Source organism: Microcaecilia unicolor, chromosome 8 (assembly GCF_901765095.1).
Source record: "Microcaecilia unicolor chromosome 8, aMicUni1.1, whole genome shotgun sequence".
Lineage (NCBI taxonomy): Eukaryota > Metazoa > Chordata > Amphibia > Gymnophiona > Siphonopidae > Microcaecilia > Microcaecilia unicolor.
In genome coordinates, this window is record NC_044038.1 from 246,676,811 (window position 1) to 246,699,188 (window position 22,378).

The 22,378-nt window shown below is 43.5% G+C and overlaps 1 protein-coding gene across 1 annotated transcript in view; it reads right to left on the reverse strand.

Moving 5' to 3' along the window:
• The window catches only part of LOC115476527 (fer-1-like protein 4), a 149,912-nt gene extending 132,724 nt beyond the window's left edge, over nt 1-17,188 (reverse strand). Inside the window, exons 1-4 of the mRNA XM_030212946.1 lie at nt 16,920-17,188; nt 5,199-5,254; nt 2,006-2,101; nt 1,267-1,365 (exon numbers count right to left, since the gene is read on the reverse strand). Coding sequence (XP_030068806.1) covers nt 1,267-1,365; nt 2,006-2,101; nt 5,199-5,254; nt 16,920-16,998 — 330 coding nt within the window. The 5' untranslated portion in view covers nt 16,999-17,188. The remainder of the gene's footprint in view (nt 1-1,266; nt 1,366-2,005; nt 2,102-5,198; nt 5,255-16,919) is intronic.
• Nucleotides 17,189-22,378: the final 5,190 nt, after the last annotated feature.

A 22,378-nucleotide genomic window follows, 5' to 3' on the forward strand; every position in this document is an offset into this window, starting at 1 on the left:
AAATTAGAAGGAAAACTATTTCGTTAGCACATTAAGGCCCTGTAGATCATTATTTTTTTTGTTACATTTGTACCCCGCTCTTTCCCACTCATGGCAGGCTCAATGCGGCTTACATGGGGCAATGGAGGGTTAAGTGACTTGCACAGAGTGACAAGGAGCTGCCTGTGCCTGAAGTGGGAATCGAACTCAGTTCCTCAGGACCAAAGTCCACCACCCTAACCACTAGGCCACTCCTTAAGTGTATTGCTATGTAAAATAATGGCTAAAAGCCCACAGAAAACAAGTGGCAGTGATTTCAGATCCCTAAGAGTCTGCCTGAGCCCTTTCTGCTTATAGGACACAGGCAGGGTGAAGGACAGCTCTGGTGTAAGGGAGAGGAAGTAACTTAGTGGAATGGGCTCTGAATCAGGGATGCCAGAGCTCAATTCCTTCTTCTGCCACTAGATGTCACTATCTCCCATTGCCTCAAGGACCCATTTAGATGCAAGCCCTTTGGACCTCAATAGTACAGTGATGCAAATGTCCATCCCATAGCTACGCTATCAAAATAAAAGTATTAAGTGTATTAGCCCTTCTTTCACCCGTCAACCCTGCTATTCAACATCACATGACAACTGTCTGGCAATGTGGCATGATCTGTTAAGTGCATCTGAAACCCACTGCAACACTAGTCAACAGCATTGTTGGAGATTCGGGAAAAGACCTTTCCCCAAATCACTACCTTTCAGACTTCTGTAGTCTGCAGTCAAACTCTATTTCTCGAGTCTGACTACTGTAACTCTGGGTGTTTTGATTTTATTCTTGAAAAGCGCCATCCATAGCAATTGCCATTTATGAGTCTCGCACAACCTGCAGGATTAACCTATCGCTGAGTCCCCTTAAACTCCTCTTTTCCCCTTTTTGAAGTGACATTTGCCTTTGGTCCCAAGGACAATAAGAGCATTGATGATTTAGTAGCCAAGGGTACATGTTTGCCTGTGGGTAGAGCACCCCGAAAACCCAACCGTATGAGAAGATGGCCAGTATTTAGAGGTGGAGAGAGAGATTGTCATCACTACCAGTTCTGAATATTGACCAAACTGATCTCATTTCTTTTTTCCCAGAGAAGATATTCTTTAGCTGTTAAAAACCTAGTTATATAATTCTTTGCGCTGCTATGGAAGCCCTGCTATGTGCTTTCATTTCAATGTCACATTTCACTAAGGCCCAGTGTAATTTATCACACTTTACACTCATTGTTCCAGGATCCCACACTCAGTGTCCTACCCCAGTGATGCTGTGGTTCTTGTCAACAAGAGCCTCGGTCAGGATCAGTCTCCCTGAAGTCGTCACATGTTGGAGGCTGATGAGCATGTCCCCAGTAGCCTAGATATGCGATAAACAGTGGCATTATTTGAGGAAATACATTCCCTCTGCTACTCGTTATCTCTCCTTTTTATTTCTCCTTACGTCCTTCCTCCTGAACTTGGTTCATCTGGCAACTTATTTTTATCTTTGGCCTTTTCCTCCATGATCACTTTTTTGGCTACATGTATTTCATTTTCTGATACCCTGAGTTGATGCCTCCTGCTCCTTCTCTGGCCATATACAAACCTCATCTGAACACCCCCCCCCCCCCCCTTTTTAAGCTCTCTTTTAGTTTCAAGATTTTATTTTCACAAACAAAGCTGCCAAAAAACCCCAAATACAATATAATATATTTTTAAAAAATCTCTAGGTTTAACAAATACAACACACAGTCCCTTTTAATAAAGACCGAAATTTAATCCTCTTTATCGGCCTATTGACGAAACAAATCACTGAAACGTTCTGTCTCTTAACTGCAGCAATTTGTTTTGTACTTCCTAGTGAGAGAGAGAGAGAGTATTCCACCCGACAGTAATTGTCTTTTAAAAAGACAATATAGACCATATAGCTATGGGCATAAATAGCTTAGCCTGCTCCTTACTTAATCGATTGGTCGCAACAACCTTATAAATGAACTTGGCGCAGTTGGAATATAAGCGATATACCTGTTAGTGAAGACTTTGCTGCAGTTGTAAACTTTGATGACCAACATTTCTTCAACTATGAGTTTCCCATAGTGAGGCCAACGGAAGAGCTAGAATGTAAACATTTATATGTACACACATCAGTATGTTTTAGTCAGGAATTTTTAAAGACAATTGAGTTGTCCAGTTTAATGAAACAGAGGCACTATATAGCTCAGTAATTCATTCCCATGAAGCAAGTCTATATCTAGTCAGATTGGGGGGTTTTGTCTTTTTAAAGATAGCTTCAACCATTTTGCCCAGCATCAAAATTATTGATCTGTAGTTTGACAGATCATACTGGAGCCCTATTTAAGCATTTTTTTTCTCCCACCCTCACTCTATTTTAGCATGTAACGAGCAATTCACACCTAGACAGACTGAGAGATTTTTACAATCATTGTCACTTTTGAGACACCAGACCCAGATTTAGGCATGTGAAAATAGGAAAGTGTCTCCAGTGCCACAACTGCCATTCCTAAACTGTACCTGAGAGAGAGGAGAGATACTGAACCGTGAACGGGTGAGGGAACAGGAGGGGAGTGGAAGAAGATACTGGAACGTGTATGCGGGGGATGGAGAGAGATACTCATCCAGCGAAGGAGAGATGTTGGACAATGAGAGGGAGGAAGGGAAGAGAAAAGGAGAGTTGTTGGACAATGAGAGGGAGGAAGGGAAGAGAAAAGGAGAGATGTTGGACAATAGAGGGAGGAAGGGAAGAGAAAAGGAGAGATGTTGGACAATGAGAGGAAGGAAGAGAAAAGGAGAGATGTTGGACAATGAGAGGGAGGAAGGGAAGAGAAAAGGAGAGATGTTGGACAATGAGAGGGAGGAAGGGAAGAGAAAAGGAGAGATGTTGGACAATGAGAGGGAGGAAGGGAAGAGAAAAGGAGAGATGTTGGACAATGAGAGGGAGGAAGGGAAGAGAAAAAGAGAGATGTTGGACCTGGGAGCAGAATGGAAGAATGAGAAGGGAAGGAGGGACAGATGAAGTGAGGGAATTAAACAAGAAAGGGGGGTGGAGTTGGAGTTCTCAGGATTCAGAGGATGTTTCTGTTTAAGTTATAAGAACTGCTATACTGTGTCAGACCAAAAGGTCCATTAGGATTAGGTATGAGGTGTGTCACACATGCGAGCATTGTCCATCTGGTGTGTCCCAACTGACAAAATAAAATGTAAAACCACTACAGTGCAGCTTCAGCATTCAGTGCAGCTGAATGTAACTCAGCTTGAACTAGTACAGTGTCACCAGTCCCCAGCCATCTCTCCCTCTCCATCTGGTGGACACCCTTCCTTCACGTCTTCAAAAATGTTCCCTCTTCCCTCCCTCCCTCCCTTCATTAATTTATTTATTTATTTATTTAACACATTTATACCCCACATTTTCCCACTAGTTGTAGGCTCAATGTGGCTTACACAAAAACGTAGGGCAGGTTACAATTCAGAAAATACAATTAGACAGTGTAATGGATGATAATAATCGTATAGATATCATAAAAACAACAAAGATAATAAGAGAAAAAAATAGTAAGGTCCATGAATTTTGCAATAACAAAGAAGTAAGTCAGGTTGGGTCTGGAGGGTAAGCTTCTTGAACAGGGTGGTCTTCAGCAGTTTTCTGAAATTTAGATGGTTCTGAGTTAATTTTAAGATTTTGGGTAATGCATTCCATAGCCGTGTGCCTATGAAGGAGAAGCTGGATGCGTAGGTAGATTTGTATTTAAGGCCATTGCAAACTAGATAATTTTAATATTCTAAGATGTTTAAAACTAGCTCTTGCTGATACTGTTTGTCATTTTTATAATATCAAGGGGTTGTGGCGGAAAGGACACAAAGGCATGGTGGAATGGATCCTCAGGAGCTTAGTCAAGATCGGGAGGCGGGGCTGGTGGTTGGGAGGCGGGGATAGTGCTGGGCAGACTTACGGTCTGTGCCAGAGCCAGTGGTTGGGAGGAGGGGCTGGTGGTTGGGAGGCGGGGATAGTGTTGGGCAGACTTGTACGGTCTGTGCCAGAGCCGGTGGTTGGGAGGCAGGGCTGGTGGTGGGGAGGCGAGGATAGTGCTGGGCAGACTTATACGGTCTGTGCCTGTGCCAGAGCCGGTGGTTGGGAGGAGGGCAGGTGGTTGGGAGGCGGGATAGTGCTGGGCAGACTTATACGGTCTGTGCCCTGAAGAGCACAGGTACAAATCAAAGTAGGGTGTACACAAAAGCAGCAAATATGAGTTATCTTGTTGGGCAGACTGGATGGACCGTGCAGGTCTTTTTCTGCCGTCATCTACTATGTTACTATGTGACTATAGGAATTACTGGTATAAATGTGATGCATTTGTGGAATGAATTTAAGAAATACGTGTTTCTGATATTTGTGGTGCTGTTTCGAAATTGCAAAACCAAAGAAAAAAAATAACGACTGTTGTCCACAGTGCAGTGTTGGGTAATGCAGAAATTACTTCTCCCCCCCCCCCCCCCCCCGCCTCTTTGGATAAATTCCTCCCTGTGCCCATGGACCCAGACACTCCTTGTTTCTTCTGTTTTCAGCTTCAGGGCTTGTATAAATAATTACTTCAGCTGACTACTGAAACATTTCTATGACTCAGACAGCGGGTTATTTTGCTTGTCTACTCCCTGCCTTTCTCCGCCTCACCTACAAAGATAATTTTCCTGGTATCCCATCGTATTCAGCTGTGCTGCTTTGAAAAAGGAAGACAATAAAGCTCTGATGACGAGTGAAGTGGTACAGTGAGGAATTTGGAGGCAGAACTGGACTTCAGAGAACCTTAGGAAACAGGATAGGCTATGTGATGTTTTTTCCTCTCAAATTTTAACAAATAAATAACTATGACAAATTTATATGAGCAACGTTTTTTTTTTTTTTATAAAGTCAGCTTTTAAACAGGTAGACTATTGAGACCATTGCAATAAATGTCTGAAAAAAACCACAAAATTGGTATGGGATCACAAAGAAACATCTTATCAGAAGTGGTAAGAAGACAACAAGTGATGAACCTTGTGTGCTTGCAAAACAAAAAAAAAGGCGATAAATAACATGACGATTCTGTAATCATGCACAATCCACTGCAATATAAAAATAAAGGAAAGCATAAAAGATTACAGGGAAATCCATTGCAGTATATGAGACATCACAAGGCTGTATCTCCATTCTCTTACCTCGCCAAACTCTGCTTCAGAGCTGCAATGGATTTTCTTTGTCTTGTGAGTAAAACCTCAAAAGAAAATTAAGAAAACATGTGCTTTTATAGCAGAATTATTTCTTAGATTGAGCCATTTTTGTATTCTTACATTATGTGAACAATACAAGTGATTTTTAATAAGTAGAATATTGAGATTCCTTTATCATAATAACTGAGAAGAAATCGGAATAAACCATGTGAAGGGGTCATAAGAGTCCATAGGTGAAACTCCTTCCTGTGCAGTATTGTGAGGACATGACTGGATACAGTGAGGGACTCGATGCAGGGATGCCGAGAGGGAGGCGGGGGGGGGGGGGCTAAATTCTCCAGGCCCAGGCCTCCAAGGGGAGCCCAGCGCCGGGGTCTGTCTCTATCTCCTTCTCTTGACGGGACCCAGGTGATCACATCCCAACAGGAGCAGGACAGAGAAAACTCCAGCGTCCCCCCCCCCCCCCCCCGCTTGGAGACTGGAGAGGAGCAGACAGCAGGACTTCGGGCCAGGGCCTCTGGTTTGGCTGGCAAGGGTCCCTCCAGGCCATGCCAGCAGAAGAGGTCTTCCTCCAACGCTGTTCTTCACTCTCTGCCGCATTGCCTGCCAAGCTGCTGCTTTTACCCTCAGGCCGCGCAAGCTCGGTTTTGAAACTGAGCACGCATGACGTGAGAGAAAAAGCAGCCAGGGGCAGGCCATGTGGTAGAGTGAAGAGCAGCACTGGAGGAAGACCTCTTCTGCTGCTGGGGTCTCGGGATTCCCGCCAGCCAAGGTATTTGCAGTTGGGAGGGGGCGGTGATCTTGGGAGGGTGGCAGCAGCGTTGGCGGCGGCGATCCTGGGGGGGGGGGGGCCTGGCTCAGTCTGTCGGCGGCCCAGACTCGATGCTGTTTAACAGAGGATGGTGGAGGGAAAGACACAGTCGCTCTAGTCTTTGGATGAATGAAGTTTACAAACAACCAACTGTGGCACAGAAAAGGCAAGACATAACGGGTTGATATTCAATGTGACTTAACTAGCCAGTAATGGTTCTTGGCCGATTAACTTGCCTGTTTGGGACTAACTGTTCATTTTCAGTGGCACTTAACTGATTAGCGGCAAACTCAAAACCAACTATTTGGAGACTTTCCAGAGACAGAGTCAACACTTGGCTGGTTAACCATATAAATAGGACTCTATAACAGTTGGTTCTGTCTTTCTGCGGTAACCTATAGCCAATTAAGTGCTAAATATAACGCTTAGGGCCCCTTTTACCAAGCTGCGGTAAAAGGGGCCTTGCGCTTGCATCGATGCGTGGATTTGCTGTGCACCGAGCCCCCGTTTACCTCAGCGGGTAAAAAGCCCCAAAAAGGAAATGGCTGTGCAGTAAGTAAACACTTGCCGCGTGGCCATTTCCGGGGGAGCCCTTACCAGCACTTATTGAGGTGGCGGTAAGGGCTCCTACGCTAACCCGACAGTGAAAATTACAGCTAATTTCTAGGAGCGCCGAAAATGGCACCGCTGGGGGGAATCACTACCACCCGTGTCCACGTAAAGGCGGCAGTCATGCCGGATTGGTGCGCGGCAACTCTTTAGTAAAGGAGCCCCTTAACCAGCTATGTGTTTTTTGTCTCCACAAAACCTGAAGTTCAAAGCCGGTGTCCAGACATGGGCCAGCATTGAATTTCTGGGTTTAACGCTGCCGGAAGTCAGCAAAATGCTGATCACCGCTGGCTGATTATCAGGACCATAATGTTAAAAACAGAATCTGCTCATTGAATTCAATAAATAATGACGTCAAAATATAAATATGAATTAAGAATCAACACATTAAAACACAACATGGCCAGAGCAGGGCGACATTGGAAGGAGGGAGTGCTACATGGGGGGGTTTGGGGGAGGCTAGACCACCAGGAGAGAGGTAGGAGGTCCACTGGATCTCCGGCCCTTGACCTTCTCTCTGGGGGTTGCTCTGTTGGGGAGGGGGTTCAAGGGGGCTGGAGGCCCCCCAGACCTCCAGCCCCTTGTGTCTGGGTGGGATAGGTGACTTCCAGCCTGTTTGACAGGTCTGGACTTTTCTTTGACAGCCCAAACCTGTCAAACAACTCCTGCGGGTTTGTGCCTTGGGAACATGCCAAGGCACAATCCTCCCACAGGATGATCATGTGGGGCCATAGTATCAGCCCTCATGATCAAAACTAATAGCAGGCAAATTTATACACACTATTAGTTTTGATCATGAGGGCCTGATACTATGGCCCCACATGTTTCTGCAAGCACCACAGGTTTGACTTTGCCGACTTTACTTCTCTCCTGCCCTGCAGGTATTAACCTGGAGACAATATAGGAAGCTGTAGCCAAACTTTCTAAACTACCTTTTCCATACATTAGGTTTGGGTTTATTGGACTTGGTATACCGCCCTTCAAGAGACAAATCACAGTGGTGTACAATACATAAAGTACAAATTACAAAAAAACAAAAGAAAGGAACGCCAACAAAATAAAACAGAAATTGAGCAAATAGAAAGAGAGAGTAGCTTCATCCCAGGACAGCCAGCCAAGCTCTAATTAAGACACGGTTGAGAAAAACGAGAAAGTCATTATGATCTCGCTAGAAGAGTTCAGCTAGGGCGACTTGATAAAAGAATTCATCTCGCAGCCGTAACTTGCACTTTATGACGTTTCCACAAGATATTTGAGAGAGATTTTGAATGTTCCTGGTGCTAATGTTCCATCTATACTTTGTACATATTGAGGGGCATAATCGAACGTCGCCAGCCAAATAGATTGCCGGCGATCTATGTTGGCGGCGGCGCTACAGCTGGTCGGAACCGTATTATCGAAAAAGATGGCCGGCCATCTCTTTTTTTCGATAATACAGTTTAGCCCGGCGAAATGCCATGGAGTTCGCCAGGTTTGAGATGGCCGGGTTTGTTTTTCAGCGATAATGGAAAGTTATGTCGGCCATCTCAAACCCCGGCCAAATTCAAGGCATTTGGCCGTGGGAGGAGCCAGCATTTGTAGTGCACTGGCCCCCCTGACATGCCAGGACACCAACCAGCCACCCTAGGGGTCACTGCGCTGGACTTCAGAAAAGCGAAGCGACGGGAAAGCAGTGATGCAGTCAAAAATACCACTTTCAATTATACCGATTTCGCCGCTTTTAAAAAATTGCCGGCCATCTCCCGATTTGTGTCAGAAGATAGCCGGCGATCACTTTCGATTATAAGTTGGATTATCTCCCTAAAAAGAAACATCTTTTACAAGACCATAATTTATCTGGGGAAGTTGAAGTGAATAGACTGGATGTTACCAATCTGTTGGAAACCTGAGCCTCGGAGCAGCTTCAACCTTCGACTTTAGTGGTGATTTTAGCCTTCTTTTCTGACAAGGAGTGGCTTCTCAGGTAACATAGTAACATAGTATGACGGCAGAAAAAGACCTGCATGGTCCATCCAGTCTGCCCAACAAGATAACTCATATGTGTATACCTTACCTTGATTTGTACCTGCCTTTTTCAGGGCACAGACCGTACAAGTCTGCCCAGCAGTATTTCCCGCCTCCCAACCACCAGTCCCGCCTCCCATCACCGGCTCTGGCCAGAACGTATAAGTCTGCCCTCCACTTTCCTCGCCTCCCAACCACCAACCTCTCTTCCCCCCCTGCTCCGCCACCCAATTTTGGCTAAGCTTCTGAGGATCCATTCCTACTGCATAGGATTCCTTATGCATATCCCACAGCATGTTTGAATTCCGTTACCGTTTTCATCTCCACCACCTCCCGCAGGATGGCATTCCAAGCATCCATACTCTCTCCGTGAAAAAATACTTCCTGACATTTTTCTTGAGTCTGCCCCCCTTCAATCTCATTTCATGTCCTCTCGTTCTACCACCTTCCCATCTCCGGAAAAGGTTCGTTTGCGGATTAATACCTTTCAAATATTTGAACATCTGTATCATATCACCCCTGTTTCTCCTTTCCCCAGAGTATACATGTTCAGGTCAGCAAGTCTCTCCTCATACGTCTTGTAACGCAAATCCCATACCATTCTCGTAGCTTTTCTTTGCACCGCTTCAATTCTTTTTACATCCTTAACAAGATACGGCCTCCAAAACTGAACACAATACTCCAGGTGGGCCTCACCAACAACTTATACAGGGGCATCAACACCCCTTTCTTCTGCTGGTCACACCTCTCTCTATACAGCCTAACAACCTTCTAGCTACGGCCACCGCCTTGTCACACTGTTTCGTCGCCTTCAAATCATCAGATACTATCACCCAAGATCCCTCTCTCCGCCGTACCTATCAGACTCTCCCCGCCTAACATACGTCTTCCGTGGATTTCTATTCCCTAAGTGCATCACTTTGCATTTCTTTGCATTGAATTTTAATTATTATCCAAATAGGGGATACACTGCAATTCCCAGAGCCAAACTCACACTCTATTTCAAAAAAGCTCCAGTATTATTTCAAAAAACTTTTAATTATTCTATTATATTAAAACATATCACTCTAATCTCTATCTCTAACTTCTTACCCTGCGCTGCACTAAACAATATCTACAATGACAATAAGAACGGCATTTATATGGAATTATATGCACTTTACAATCACACAACAATCTTAGTTGATATCACAATACTTAGTCTCTATAAAACAGTGATTAACGCCACGCTTTCCGCGTGACCACTGTGTTGTAATCAGTCAGTTGTGTTTGTCCCAAATGTGCCGCTGTTCAGTTCAAGCAGAAACACTCCATTAGCCGTTCATGCTCACACATCCCACTTGTGCAGCATTATACAGGAAATTAAGAAGCCAGTGAAAAACTCCTTATTCAACTTCTGATGTTTTCAGTATATACCGGTTCCCCAATGCTGATCCGCATTTCACTAGATCTTCCTCAGGAGGAACCACCGTTATATCTACAATTTATCAGTTGGACATCTCGACTATTCTTATTCCCCATTCTAACAGGGATCATACTTTAAGATATAATACCACGTGCAATACTGATTGCGTGGTTTATTGTATCATTTGTCCATGTAATTTATACTATATAGGACACACTAAGAGACAGTTGAAAAGTAGACTAGCAGAGCATATTAGTAACATTAAACATGGTAAGCAAGAAAATCCTTTGGTAGCACATTGGATTTTATTGGGTCATTCAATGAATCAACTTCGATGTGTGGTAATAGCGCATCTTCCTGTTCTAATAGAAGCGGGGATGTTAGTGCTAGGTTGTTAGTTATGGAGCAGCGATTCATTTTTCATGGGGTACGGTTACTCCCAATGGCCTCAATTTGGAAGTTGAATGGGTATGAGGTCTGTTCCTTTAATTAATAGGGAGGTGCCTTATATCTAGCCCTTTAAATTACGAAATGACGTTTGACGCAGTAACTCCTGATGCGGCGTTATGAGGTCCAAGCCTGAGGGAGCCTTCAACCGGCATGTAGCCGAATAGAGGTATGTGAAAGAGTATTTGTTTAAAGCACATTGTAATATTAAGTTTAAACATGGAGGTTAGTGATGGTTATAATGAGATCATTGTTAAATTATTGTAGATATAACGGTGGTTCCTCCTGAGAAGATCTAGTGAAATGCGGATCAGCATGGGAAACCTTATACTGAAAACATCAAAGTTGAATAAGGAGTTTTTCACTGGCTTCTTAATTTCCTGTATAATGCTGCACAAGTGGGATGTGTGAGCATGAACGGCTAATGGAGTGTTTCTGCTTGAACTGAACAGCGGCACATTTGGGACAAACACAACTGACTGATTACAACACAGTGGTCACGCGGAAAGCGTGGCGTTAATCACTGTTTTATAGAGACTAAGTATCGTGATATCAACTAAGATTGTTGTGTGATTGCATATAATCCATATAAATGCCGTTCTTATTGTCATTGTAGATATTGTTTAGTGCAGCGCAGGGTAAGATTAGAGATAGAGATTAGAGTGATATGTTTAATATAATAGAATAATTAAAAGTTTTTTGAAATAATACTGGAGCTTTTTTGAAATAGATTGAATTTTAATTGCCAAACCTTAGACCATTCTTCTAGCTTCCTCAGATCCTTTTTCATGTTTTCCACTCCCTCCGGGTGTCCACTCTGTTACAGATCTTAGTATCATCCGCAAATAGGCAAACCTTACCTTCTAACCCTTCGGCAATGTCACTCACAATATATTGAACAGAATCGGCCCCAGCACCGATCCCCGAGGCACTCCACTACTCACCTTTCCTTCCTCCTAGCGAATTCCATTCACCACCACCCTCTGGCGTCTGTCCATCAACCAGTTCCTAATCCAGTTCACCACTTCAGGTCCTATCTTCAGCCCCCCAGTTTATTTAAGAGCCTCCTGTGGGGAACCATGTCAAAAGCTTTGCTGAAATCTAAGTAGATTACGTCCATAGCTCGTCCCTGATTCAATTCTCCTGTCACCCAATCAAAGAACTCAATGAGATTCGTTTGGCACGATTTCCCTTTGGTAAAACCATGTTGTCTCGGATCTTGCAACTTATTGGCTTCCAAGAAATCACTATCCTTTCCTTCAGCATCGCTTCCATTACTTTCCAATAACCAAAGTGAGGCTTACCGGCCTGTAGTTTCCAGCTTCTTCCCTTCCCTACTCCTTACTTTTGTGAATAGGGACCACCTCCGCCGTTCTCCAATCCCTCGGAACCTTTCCCGTCTGCAAGGATATATTAAACAAATCTTTAAGAGGACCCGCCAAAACCTCTCTGAGCTCCCTCAATATTCTGGGGTGGATCCCGTCCGGTCCCATGGCTTTGTCCACCTTTAGCTTTTCAAGTTGTTGATACACACTTCTTCCGTGAACGGTGCTCTATCTACTTCATTCTCAATTGTATTATTTCCAGTCAATCGCGGTCCTTCTCCAGGATTTTCCTCTGTGAAAACAGAAGAAAAGTATCTATTTAGCAAATTTGCTTTTTCTTCATCATTTTCCACATAGCGGTTCGCAGTATCTTTTAGTCTCACAATTCCCTTTTTAGTCATTCTCCTTTCACCAATATACCTGAAGAAATTTTTGTCACCCCTCCTTACATTTCTAGCCATTTGTTCTTCCGCTTGCGCTTTTGCCAGTCGTATCTCTCTCTTGGCTTCTTTCATTTTCATCCAGTAATCCTCCATGTGTTCCTTTTCTTTAGTTTTTCTGTATTTCTGGAACGCCAACTCTTTAGCCTTTATTTTCTCAACCACTTGCTTGGAGAACCATATCGGTTTCCTTTTTCTCTTGCTTTTATTTACTTCCTTACATAAAGGTTCGATTCGTATGGCACGATTTCCCTCTGGTAAAACCATGTTGTCTCGGATCTTGCAACTTATTGGCTTCTAGGAAATTCACTATCCTTTCCTTCCATGGCTTCCATTACTTTTCCAATAACCGAAGTGAGGCTTCCCGGCCTGTAGTTTCCAGCTTCTTCCCTATCACCACTTTTGTGAAGAGGGACTGTTATGATTGGGGTCAGAACCCCTCTCAAACTTACCTCTTTCCTGGGGGTCAGCTTCTTAGCTGGCTTCTGTTTCTTTTGTCTGTCCTTTCTGAGCTGGCTCTGTCTCTCTGTGCTGGCAGCTTCCAGCAGCATGGGGCTAATTGTTTCACTTTACTACAGTTGTATGTGTGGACGGAGTTAGCTCTAACTCTCTTTGGGTGTACTGGCTTCAAGTGCTTCACGGTGTTGCATTGGTGTGGGTTGGGCCTCTATGGGTTTCAGTGTGCTCTCTGGGTCTAGGGAGTGTGACATCATCAGGGAGGGTCTTGATAAGGAAGTGGTGTTCTTTCCTTCAGCCTTCGCAACGTTTGCTTCTGGCTACTTGCTTTAGGTCCAGGTTAGTTTAGTGCAGTGTGCACTTGTGACTTGTGTGTTTGACTTCCCTGTTTTTCCCTTTTGTTACGGTGAGTAGCACTGCTGTTGGTGCAGTGGAGTTTGGTGCTGGGAGCTGCCTTGTGAGTAAGTGTTTAGGAAGCACCTTTTGTTGTTTGGGTATTTGGCTTTCCTGCTTGTTTCCTTGTGTCTTCCCCGCTTTTCCTCGTGACCTGTGTTTAGCTGCTGTAGCTTGGTGCTTAGGAAGCACCGGGGTGAGAACCCGTGTTTAGCTGCTGCAGCTTGGTGCTTAGGAAGCACCAGTGTTAGGTCTGGCATTTGTCTTCCCTTCCTTTTCCCTTGTGGCTTCCCTGCACTTCTGTTAGTGTAGGGCGTAGGGACCCCTGTTAGTTTCTGTTAGGAGCACTGCTGTTAGTGGAGGGCTTAGGAGCTTTTCTGTTGGTGCTGGGCTTAGGAACACTTTTGGTCACTTTAGGAGTTAGGTGCACTTCAGTTACAGCTTGTTCTAGTCCTGGTCCCTGTGTCGTCCAGTAAGTCCTGCCGACTACTCGAACCCAGGAGCTCAACTCCTGGGGGGCTTAGTAGCTAAGTGCGGGTGAAGCTGTGTGGACCAGTCCGGTGTGCTCCAGTCCAGTGTTCCAGTCCTGTGTCCTCCAGTCCGGGGGGTTCCAGTCCGGTGTTCCAGTCCCGTGTCCTCCAGTCCGGGGGATTCCAGTCCAGTATTCCAGTCCGGGGGATTCCAGTCCAGTGTTCTGGTCTGGGGTTCCAGTCCTGTGTCCTCCAGTCCGGGGAATTCCAGTTCAGTGTTCCAGTCCGTGTGTTCCGGCTCGCTGACGGTGCCTGCAGTCCCTGCCGGAGTCGGTGTGCTTGCCCAGCGTTGGTTGGTGGGTTTTGCCTGCTGCTGTCGCTCCTCGTCAGCAGCCCAAGGGCTCACGTTTGCTCCAGAGCCCTGCCCCGCGGGCTCTGAACCTGAGAACCTGACAGGGACCACCTCCGCCGTTCTCCAGTCTCTCGGAACCTCTCCCGCCTCCAAAGATTCATTAAACAAATCTTTAAGATGACCCGCCAGAACCTCTCTGAGCTCCCTCAATTCTGGGGTGGATCCCGTCCGGTCCCATGGCTTTGTCCACCTTTAGCTTTCCAAGTTGTTGATACACACTCTCTTCCGTGAACGGTGCTATATCCATTCCATTCTCAGGTGTACTTTTGCCAGTCCCTCGCGGTCCTTCTCCAGGATTTTCTTCAGTGAAAACAGTGAAAAATTGTTTTTTAACTTAAAATTAAATCTATTTCCTGATATTGCTAGAGAGATGCGGAGGAGAAGGAAACAATATCTTTTATTATGCCCTGGTATCTTCCAGTTGGGAGCTCAAGTCTTTTTAAGGTTTCCATGTAAATGCTTAATCAGTTTTCAGTCAGTTAAATATATTTCCTTTGAACCTGTTTATTAAACGACATTTTTGGTAACTGAGCAAAGGCGTGCTAGCGTTTTTAGTGTGCGCTAAAAATAAGTACACAATAAACGTTAGAGATGCCCATATATTTTTAGAAACCGCTAATGTGAAAATAGGAGACTACCTTGAAACAGCATTACGCGAAACGTGGATCTATGTCGGCAATTCTGGGTCTCCACCACATAATACCTACTGCGGCTGAAAAGCTAAGTACTAAGTACTAACTTGAAATCTAAAGAGTATAAGTAATTATGTAAGAATGAAGATTAATGATATAAAGGATGCAGATGAAGGCTTTAACGATATAATAAGTAAAAAATTGGGATTGATGAGGATTGCGATACCGTCTCTTTTCAAACAAATGCTTGGCTCATAATAATCACAGCCATTATAGAGATAGGTAGGCGTATCTGATGATCCTTTTAAAAATTAAAAATATATACTAAAAAAACGCCTTTGAATGTTTTATGGTAAAACAAATACAAAGAGATACTTTATGTGAAGTTGAGTATACTGAAAGTGACATATATTTCTATGGGCATCTCTAGCGTTTAACGTGCACTAAAAACACTAGCATACCTTTGTAACATAGTAGTAGATGACAGCAGAAAAAGACCTGCACGGTCTATCAGTCTGCCCAACAAGATAAACTCATATGCCACTTTCTGTGTATACCTTACCTTGATTTGAATCTGCCATTTTCAGGGCACAGACCGTAGAAGTCTGCCCAGCACCATCCCCGCCTCCCCCCACCGGCTCTGCCACCCAATCTCGGCTAAGCTTCTGAGGATCCATTCCTTCTGTACAGGATTCCTCTATGTTTATCCCACGCATGTTTGAACTCTGTTACCGTTTTCATCTCCAGGGGTAACAGACCCCCCTAAGAGAATTGCTACTAAGGATGTGAGATCTGAGGTTTCACCTGTATCTTCCTGACTGATTTTGCTCTCGTTTAATATTAGAAGGTCGGTTAGATTGGATTTCAGTTTTGAAATTTCATTGGTATTAATCTCTCCCTTTGTCTTTAATCTTTGGTCTGATTATAGTGGACTGTAACTCTGCATAGTTTTTTTTCCCCCTTATTTTTTAAATTGTAATTCTACATGCATGTTTTTTCTGTATAAGATGTTTTTTTTTGCTTGTTAAATATTTTAAATTGCATAAATAAATAAAAACAGGTCTAGAAAATATATTTAAAATATTTTTTTAAATTATATGCATATAAAGATATCACACACAAAAAGCAGTCACTTAGCTGCTGAGGACACATACAGTGCTGACAGTCTCAAACAAGTGAGTATTGCATGTATCCTCACCAGCAAAGCAACACTTTTTCTTTGTGATATCTATATTTATTTTTCTGAAAATTGTAAAAAAAAATCTCAATAATACAAGTTTTCAGTAAGTTTTGTATAAAATTACTCCACCATTCTAACTGGGTTTTGGTGTCATTTAATCTGGATAGGGAGGTAGAGAGCGAGCAGCATAAGAACCACTGGAACTCAAGATCAGACAGTGGAAAGAGTGTATTACACAGAGACTAACTAGAAAGGCCTTCCCTGTCCTATGGGAGGAACCACAGAGTGTCGAAATAATAGAAAACTCACAACCTGAGGCTGCAGGAAAAGAAAAAGTCATCCACAGTACTTCATGTTTTCCTGAACCAGATTTTTGAGTAATTGATCTCCTAGCTATCAATTGACATCTAGCAGCAGTTTTATAGTCCACAATTTGAAGACTTTCCTTAAATGATCAACTTTGCATTGAACATTTACTTTTCATGTTATACTTGCTAAAGAACTTTAGAATTACATTACTGCATCTTGTAAAAGTTATTTGAAAACGTGAGTTGAATTGCAGTTATGATACTAACAGTGTATGTCTGTCAGTTTGTATACCATTGATTGACAATTCACAGCATTTGTGACTTTCCGTCTCATTTAAGCTAAGCTCAAACATAAGGTCTAACTCGTGAGTGAAGAACGGTCCCTCTTTGGTCTTTTGGTGAGAAGATATAACATGGTGGAGTAGTTAACACCCTGGCACCTAACTTCACCAAGGATAAAACTTGAGGATTAAACCTCAGATTTAGAAATAGATATATAATAACAATGCAGAGTGTAAGTCAATGACTGATCTGCAAAGCTATGACAGATTAAATCGAGAGATTAGTGAAGCAAATATTATATCAAGAAAGTAAAGAACCTTACAAAAAAACCCTTAAGTCTAGAGAGATTGAACAGACATAACAAACTCAGGAGTGTTAAGTGGAGAGACTGTCTCATCTTGGACAGCACCGCTGCTGGACAGATTGTTACCTTGGAAAGAAAGAGTATTTGCTTGTAGACTAGAAGATAGATACTATAGGGAGTCAGACAGACTTGTTGGAAGGTGACAAAATGACTAGAAATGGAGATTCTTACCTCGGAAGGTGAGAGACACCTGTCTCTCATGGATACCAGGCAGGTTTCTCACCTTCTTCAGACTCACACTCAGAGTCATCTCTGCTGACAAGAGAGATCTGCTTATTCCTCTGTGACTGCTAGAATTTGCAGATTTGGCCCATCTGTGTTCTATGTAGTCTCCGTGTTAACATTTCTTATGCTTTCGGTGCTCCTGGGTTTGACTGTCTCTTCCTGTTTCTTGGGCCAGGTTGGAGTTTTGCCTCTGTCTATCTTTGCACAGCAGCTTCAGCCAGAGGAAGGACTTGCCCAGCAGGTTCTCACTCCCGCCCCACACCTTACAGTCAGGAAGGTACATACAGAGGGAGGGCTCTTGCTTCCTCACACAGTCTCCTCTACCCCTCCAATATCAACTATGTGAGAACAAGCTTTGAAGAATAAACAGGAAATAGATACATTTATTCTTTATTTTCTTGTGTAATAATACATTCTAGCACATCCTTACCACCAATCACTGTGAGATTTGCATGCACTGCCTCCACTGCATGCAAATCTCTCTCATGAATATTCATTGTGGGTATCCTGGACATTTTGATTGGCTTTTTCCATTTCTTTGGTTTTGATTTGTGTGCCTCCAGGACCAGTTGGGAACCACAACCTTAAAAGAAGGAGACTGAAACCACTGCACTAGGCTGAAACATAGGGGCAGGTTTATCATTGCTGTTGATGGTTACAAAGCAGAAGTCAAACCTCTATTCAAATTCCTCTCTTTAGGCTGAAAAGGGAGGGAGACAGGTGAACTGTGCTCAGAATTAGGCTTGGAACATATAGATAGGCAGTTGGAGCACCAGAATGAGGCTTGGAACGTATGGGGACTGTGCAGGTCTTTTTCTGCCGTCATCTACTATGTTACTATGTAACAGCCTCCTGTGTGTTTTTTTTTTTATGGTATTCATCACTATTCAACCAATGAGTGTTCCAAGCTTCCTTCAAGCTTGGAACACTCATTGGTTGAATAGTGATGAATACCATAAAAAAAAAAACACACAGGAGGCTGTTATATAGTAACATAGTAGATGACGGCAGAAAAAGACCTGCACAGTCCCCACAGGAGGCTGTTGGGGTTTGAAGGAAACAGAGGCTATAAGCAATTAAATAACAGCGTTGACTTCTGCGGGTATGGGTGGGGGTGGAGGAGATTAATTGTGGGAATGGAATGGATTTTAGCAGGTATGGGTGGGTATGGGTGAAATTTCTGTCCCCGTGCAACTTTCTACTGTAATTGAAATGACTGACTGTATTTCACTCCTGTGTGAATTAATTTGGAAGTTTTAATGCAGCGGGAGATTCAGCAGGATATCAGAACTTTAGAGGTAAAATAAGTTAAAGATATTTTAACTCACAGATTGTGCAGTTTCTAATCCTGATGTGCTTTGATGATCCAGTTGATGCAGATCACTGGAGACTTTTTTGTTGTAGATCCAGCTCAGATCACAAGAAAAAAGAAAGGGTGTTTGCCTGAATTATAGGAGTCTGATAGGAGCACAGCCTCAGCCTCTGCCAAAAATTAGCAGATTAGTGTCTAGGCCTCTGCTTACTTATGCATATGCGCATATATTCCTGCTAATATTCTAAATGTTTATGTGCCTGGCATCCACTTGTGCACCTAGATTATAGAATTCTGTTTCATCGACATGCTTTGCTGCTTCATAGAAACAGGTGAATAGTTTCATACACAAAGATTTGAAGATCTAATCTGCATATGTAGGTTCACTCCCTGACCTAACCCCACCCCTTTTTTCTCTGTGAAAAATAAGTACTGTGAAACAGCCTGTGCACTATTTTAAGCCAATAAACACATTTATTTACTTGTGTGAAAATCGTTGACTACACCCCCCCTAAAGAAGCCTAATTTTCTATATCATGAGCCATTGTCTATGATTCCTACATGGTGGAAAATGCATCTAAATATTTTCCCTCAGACACATTTTTTTTCTGGTTGGTTTATTGATTTTAAATTAGAAATCTGAAACCCTCCCAAAGCAAACAGAGCAAGAGGTGGGGAATCAGCCACCTACTCTGGCTCTCTGAACAACCTGAGAACTTTGAGTGATTCACCTTCACAAATACAATTCCTTTAGCAATAACAAATATACTTACAATAGTACTGATTGTTTTAGAGGCTCAGAAGGATAAGAAACCTATGTAAAACAGATGACTCATTAGACTACCTCATACCATTCATACATGCTCTGCTTTAAATAGGGTACTACATAAGAATAGCCATACTGGGTCAGACAAGTGGTCCATCTAGCCAGAATCCTGTTTCCAACTTTGGCCAATCCAGGACACAAGTACCTGGCCAAAACCCAAATATTAGCAACATTCTATGCTACCGCTCCCAGGGCAAGAAATGGGTTCCCCATGTGAAGGAATTTGTCCAAACCTTTTTTAAACCCAGATATGCTAACTGCTGTTACCATGTTCTCTGGCAGCAAGCTCCAGAGCTTGACTATTCATTGACTGAAAAAATATTTCCCTCTATTTGTTTTAAAAGTGTTTCCGTAACTTCATTGAGTGTCCCCTAGTCTTTGTACTTTTAAAAGAGTACAAAATTTGATTAACTTTTACCCGTTCTGCACCACTCAGGATTTTGTAGACCTCAATCATATCTCCCCTCTGCCGTTTCTTTTCCAAGCTGAAGAGCCCTAACCTCTTTAGCCTTTCCTCATATGAGAGGAGTTCCACTCCCTTAATCATTTTGGTCACTCATCTTTGAGCCATTTCTAATTCTGTTATATCTTTTTTGAGATATGGCGACCAAAAGTGAATGCAATACTCAAGGTGAAGTTGTACCATGGAGAGATATAGAGGCATTATAGTATTCTTGGTCTTATTTACCATCCCTTTCCTATTAATTCCTAGCATCCTGTGTGCTTTTTTGGCTGCCGCCATATACTGAGCAGAAGATTTCAGCATATTATAGTAACATAGTAGATGACGGCAGAAAAAGACCTGCACGGTCCATCCAGTCTGCCCAAGTAGATAAATTCATATGTGCTACTACTTTTTATTTGTACTGTCCTCTTCAGTGCACAGACCGTATAAGTCTGGCCAGCCCTATCCCCCCTCCCAACCACCAGCTCTGGCACAGACCCTATAAGTCTGCCCAGCACTATCCCCACCTCCCACCACCGGCTCTGGCACAGACCGTATAAGTCTGCCCAGCACTATCCCTGCCTCCCACCACCGGCTCTGGCACAGACCGTATAAGTCTGCCCAGCACTAGTCCCGCCTCCCAACCACCAGCCCCGGCACAGGCTGTATAAGTCTGCCTAGCACTAGCCCCGCCTCCAACCACCAGCTCTGCACTGTCTACAGTGACACCTAAATCTTTTTCTTGAGTGCTGACTCCTAAGGTGGACCCCAGTATCGGGTAACTATGATTTGAATTGTTCTTTCCAATGTGCATCACTTTGCATTTTTGTCCACATTAAATTTCATCTGCCATTGGATGTCTAGATAGGTCTGTTCAAACTTCTTCTACTAACCTATAAATGTACTCACTCTGCTGCTCCCCATATCTCTCCACACTCGTCCTTCCCTACACCCCTTCCCGTGCACTCCGCTCCATGGATAAATCCTTCTTATCTGTTCCCTTCTCCACTACTGCCAACTCCAGACTTCGCGCCTTCTGTCTCGCTGCACCCTAAGCCTGGAATAAACTTCCTGAGCCCCTACGTCTTGCCCCATCCTTGGCCACCTTTAAATCTAGACTGAAAGCCCACCTCTTTAACATTGCTTTTGACTCGTAACCACTTGTAACCACTCGCCTCCACCTACCCCTCTCTTCCTTCCCGTTCACATTAATTGATTTGATTTGCTTACTTTATTTATTTTTTGTCTATTAGATTGTAAGCTCTTTGAGCAGGGACTGTCTTTTTCTATGTTTGTGCAGCGCTGCGCACGCCTTGTAGCGCTATAGAAATGCTAAATAGTAGTAGTAGTAGTAGTAGTCTGAGCAATTACAAAATAACTTTTTCCTTATTGCATCAGTATATATTTAGGGATATTCCTTACTGACATTGGAGGTGCATAGAGGGAGATCCTGTTCTTCAAGTACTCTGCTCCATTTCCTTTAAGGACCTTGGTGCATACTTTATATTTATATGCGTGAGATAAACATAAAGGAATCCTGTTCAGAAGGAAGGGATCCTCAGAAGCTTAGCCGAGATGGGGTGGCAGTATAGTGCTGCGTGAGTCTGGTAGCGCTTTGGAAATGTTGAGTAGTAGTAGTGGTAGAGCTGGTGGGGGAGGCGGGGCTGGTGGTTGGGAGGCAGGGCTAGTGCTAGGCAGACTTATACGGTCTGTGCCCTGACAATGGCAGATACAAATCAAGGTAAGGTATACACAAAAAGTAGCACATATAAGTTTATCTTGTTGGGCAGACTGGATGGACTGTGCAGGTCTTTTTCTGCCGTCATCTACTATGTTACTATGTTTTCACAGATGATAGAGGCAGCTTCTGAAGGTGAAATGGATTTCGGGACTCATGTATTGATTCTAGCTATACTGCAAGGTTCCTGAACTGAGATTTAGGAAGGAGTTTGTAGCTCCCAAGAGGGATTTAGATGTCAAGTGACCACTTGTGTTAGGGACCCACAGAAACTCAGTTTTATTTGGGTTCAGGCAAAGTTTGTTGGTTTTAGCCCATTCTTTAATTGCTGTTACACAGGTAATCAGTTTATTTGGGTCTGTAGGTAAGTCTGGTATAACAGATATGAGTAGCTTCATGTTGTCCATGTAGATGTAGTATTCATCAATTGAATCAGCCCAGCTAATGGCTTGAGGTAGACATGAAACAAAATAGGTGACAGTATCGATCCTTGTGGTTCCCCATGAATCAGTGCTGCCAGATAGTATGGACTTTTGTCTTTCTGATAGCTAGGATCTCAACCAAGCAAGTACTGAGCCATTGATCCCTGATTCTGCCAGACATTCTGCCATGATATTGTGGTCCACAGTGTCAAAATCTGTTGAGAAATCCAGCAGTATTAATGCCGTGGCTAATCCCCTGGCTTGGTTTCTGTGATGATCTTCTAACAGGTGTAACCCCCACTTGGTTAAGGTGATCTAGGCAGTTGCCTAGATTAAGCCCAGGATAGGTGGACAACAGGAGTGCATTCTATTGTTTGTTTGTTGGGACCAGGGTGGGAGTAGGATATACCTAGGAGTTTGAGCAAGCTCTGCACCAGACTTTCACACTTCACACAATAAGAGAGACCACACCATTTTGCTGAAAACCAGAACCTTTACTGTCCTTCGATTGATGAGGCCACAGCTTCAACCAGTCCAAACAGATGGCCAACTATATACAATAGCTTTCTCCTCTCCTCCAATAAAGCACAAAAATTACAAACAGTTTCTCCTTCTCCTGAAATTCAGTCAGTGGCAGTCAGCGTTTTTTTAAATGCTAACCA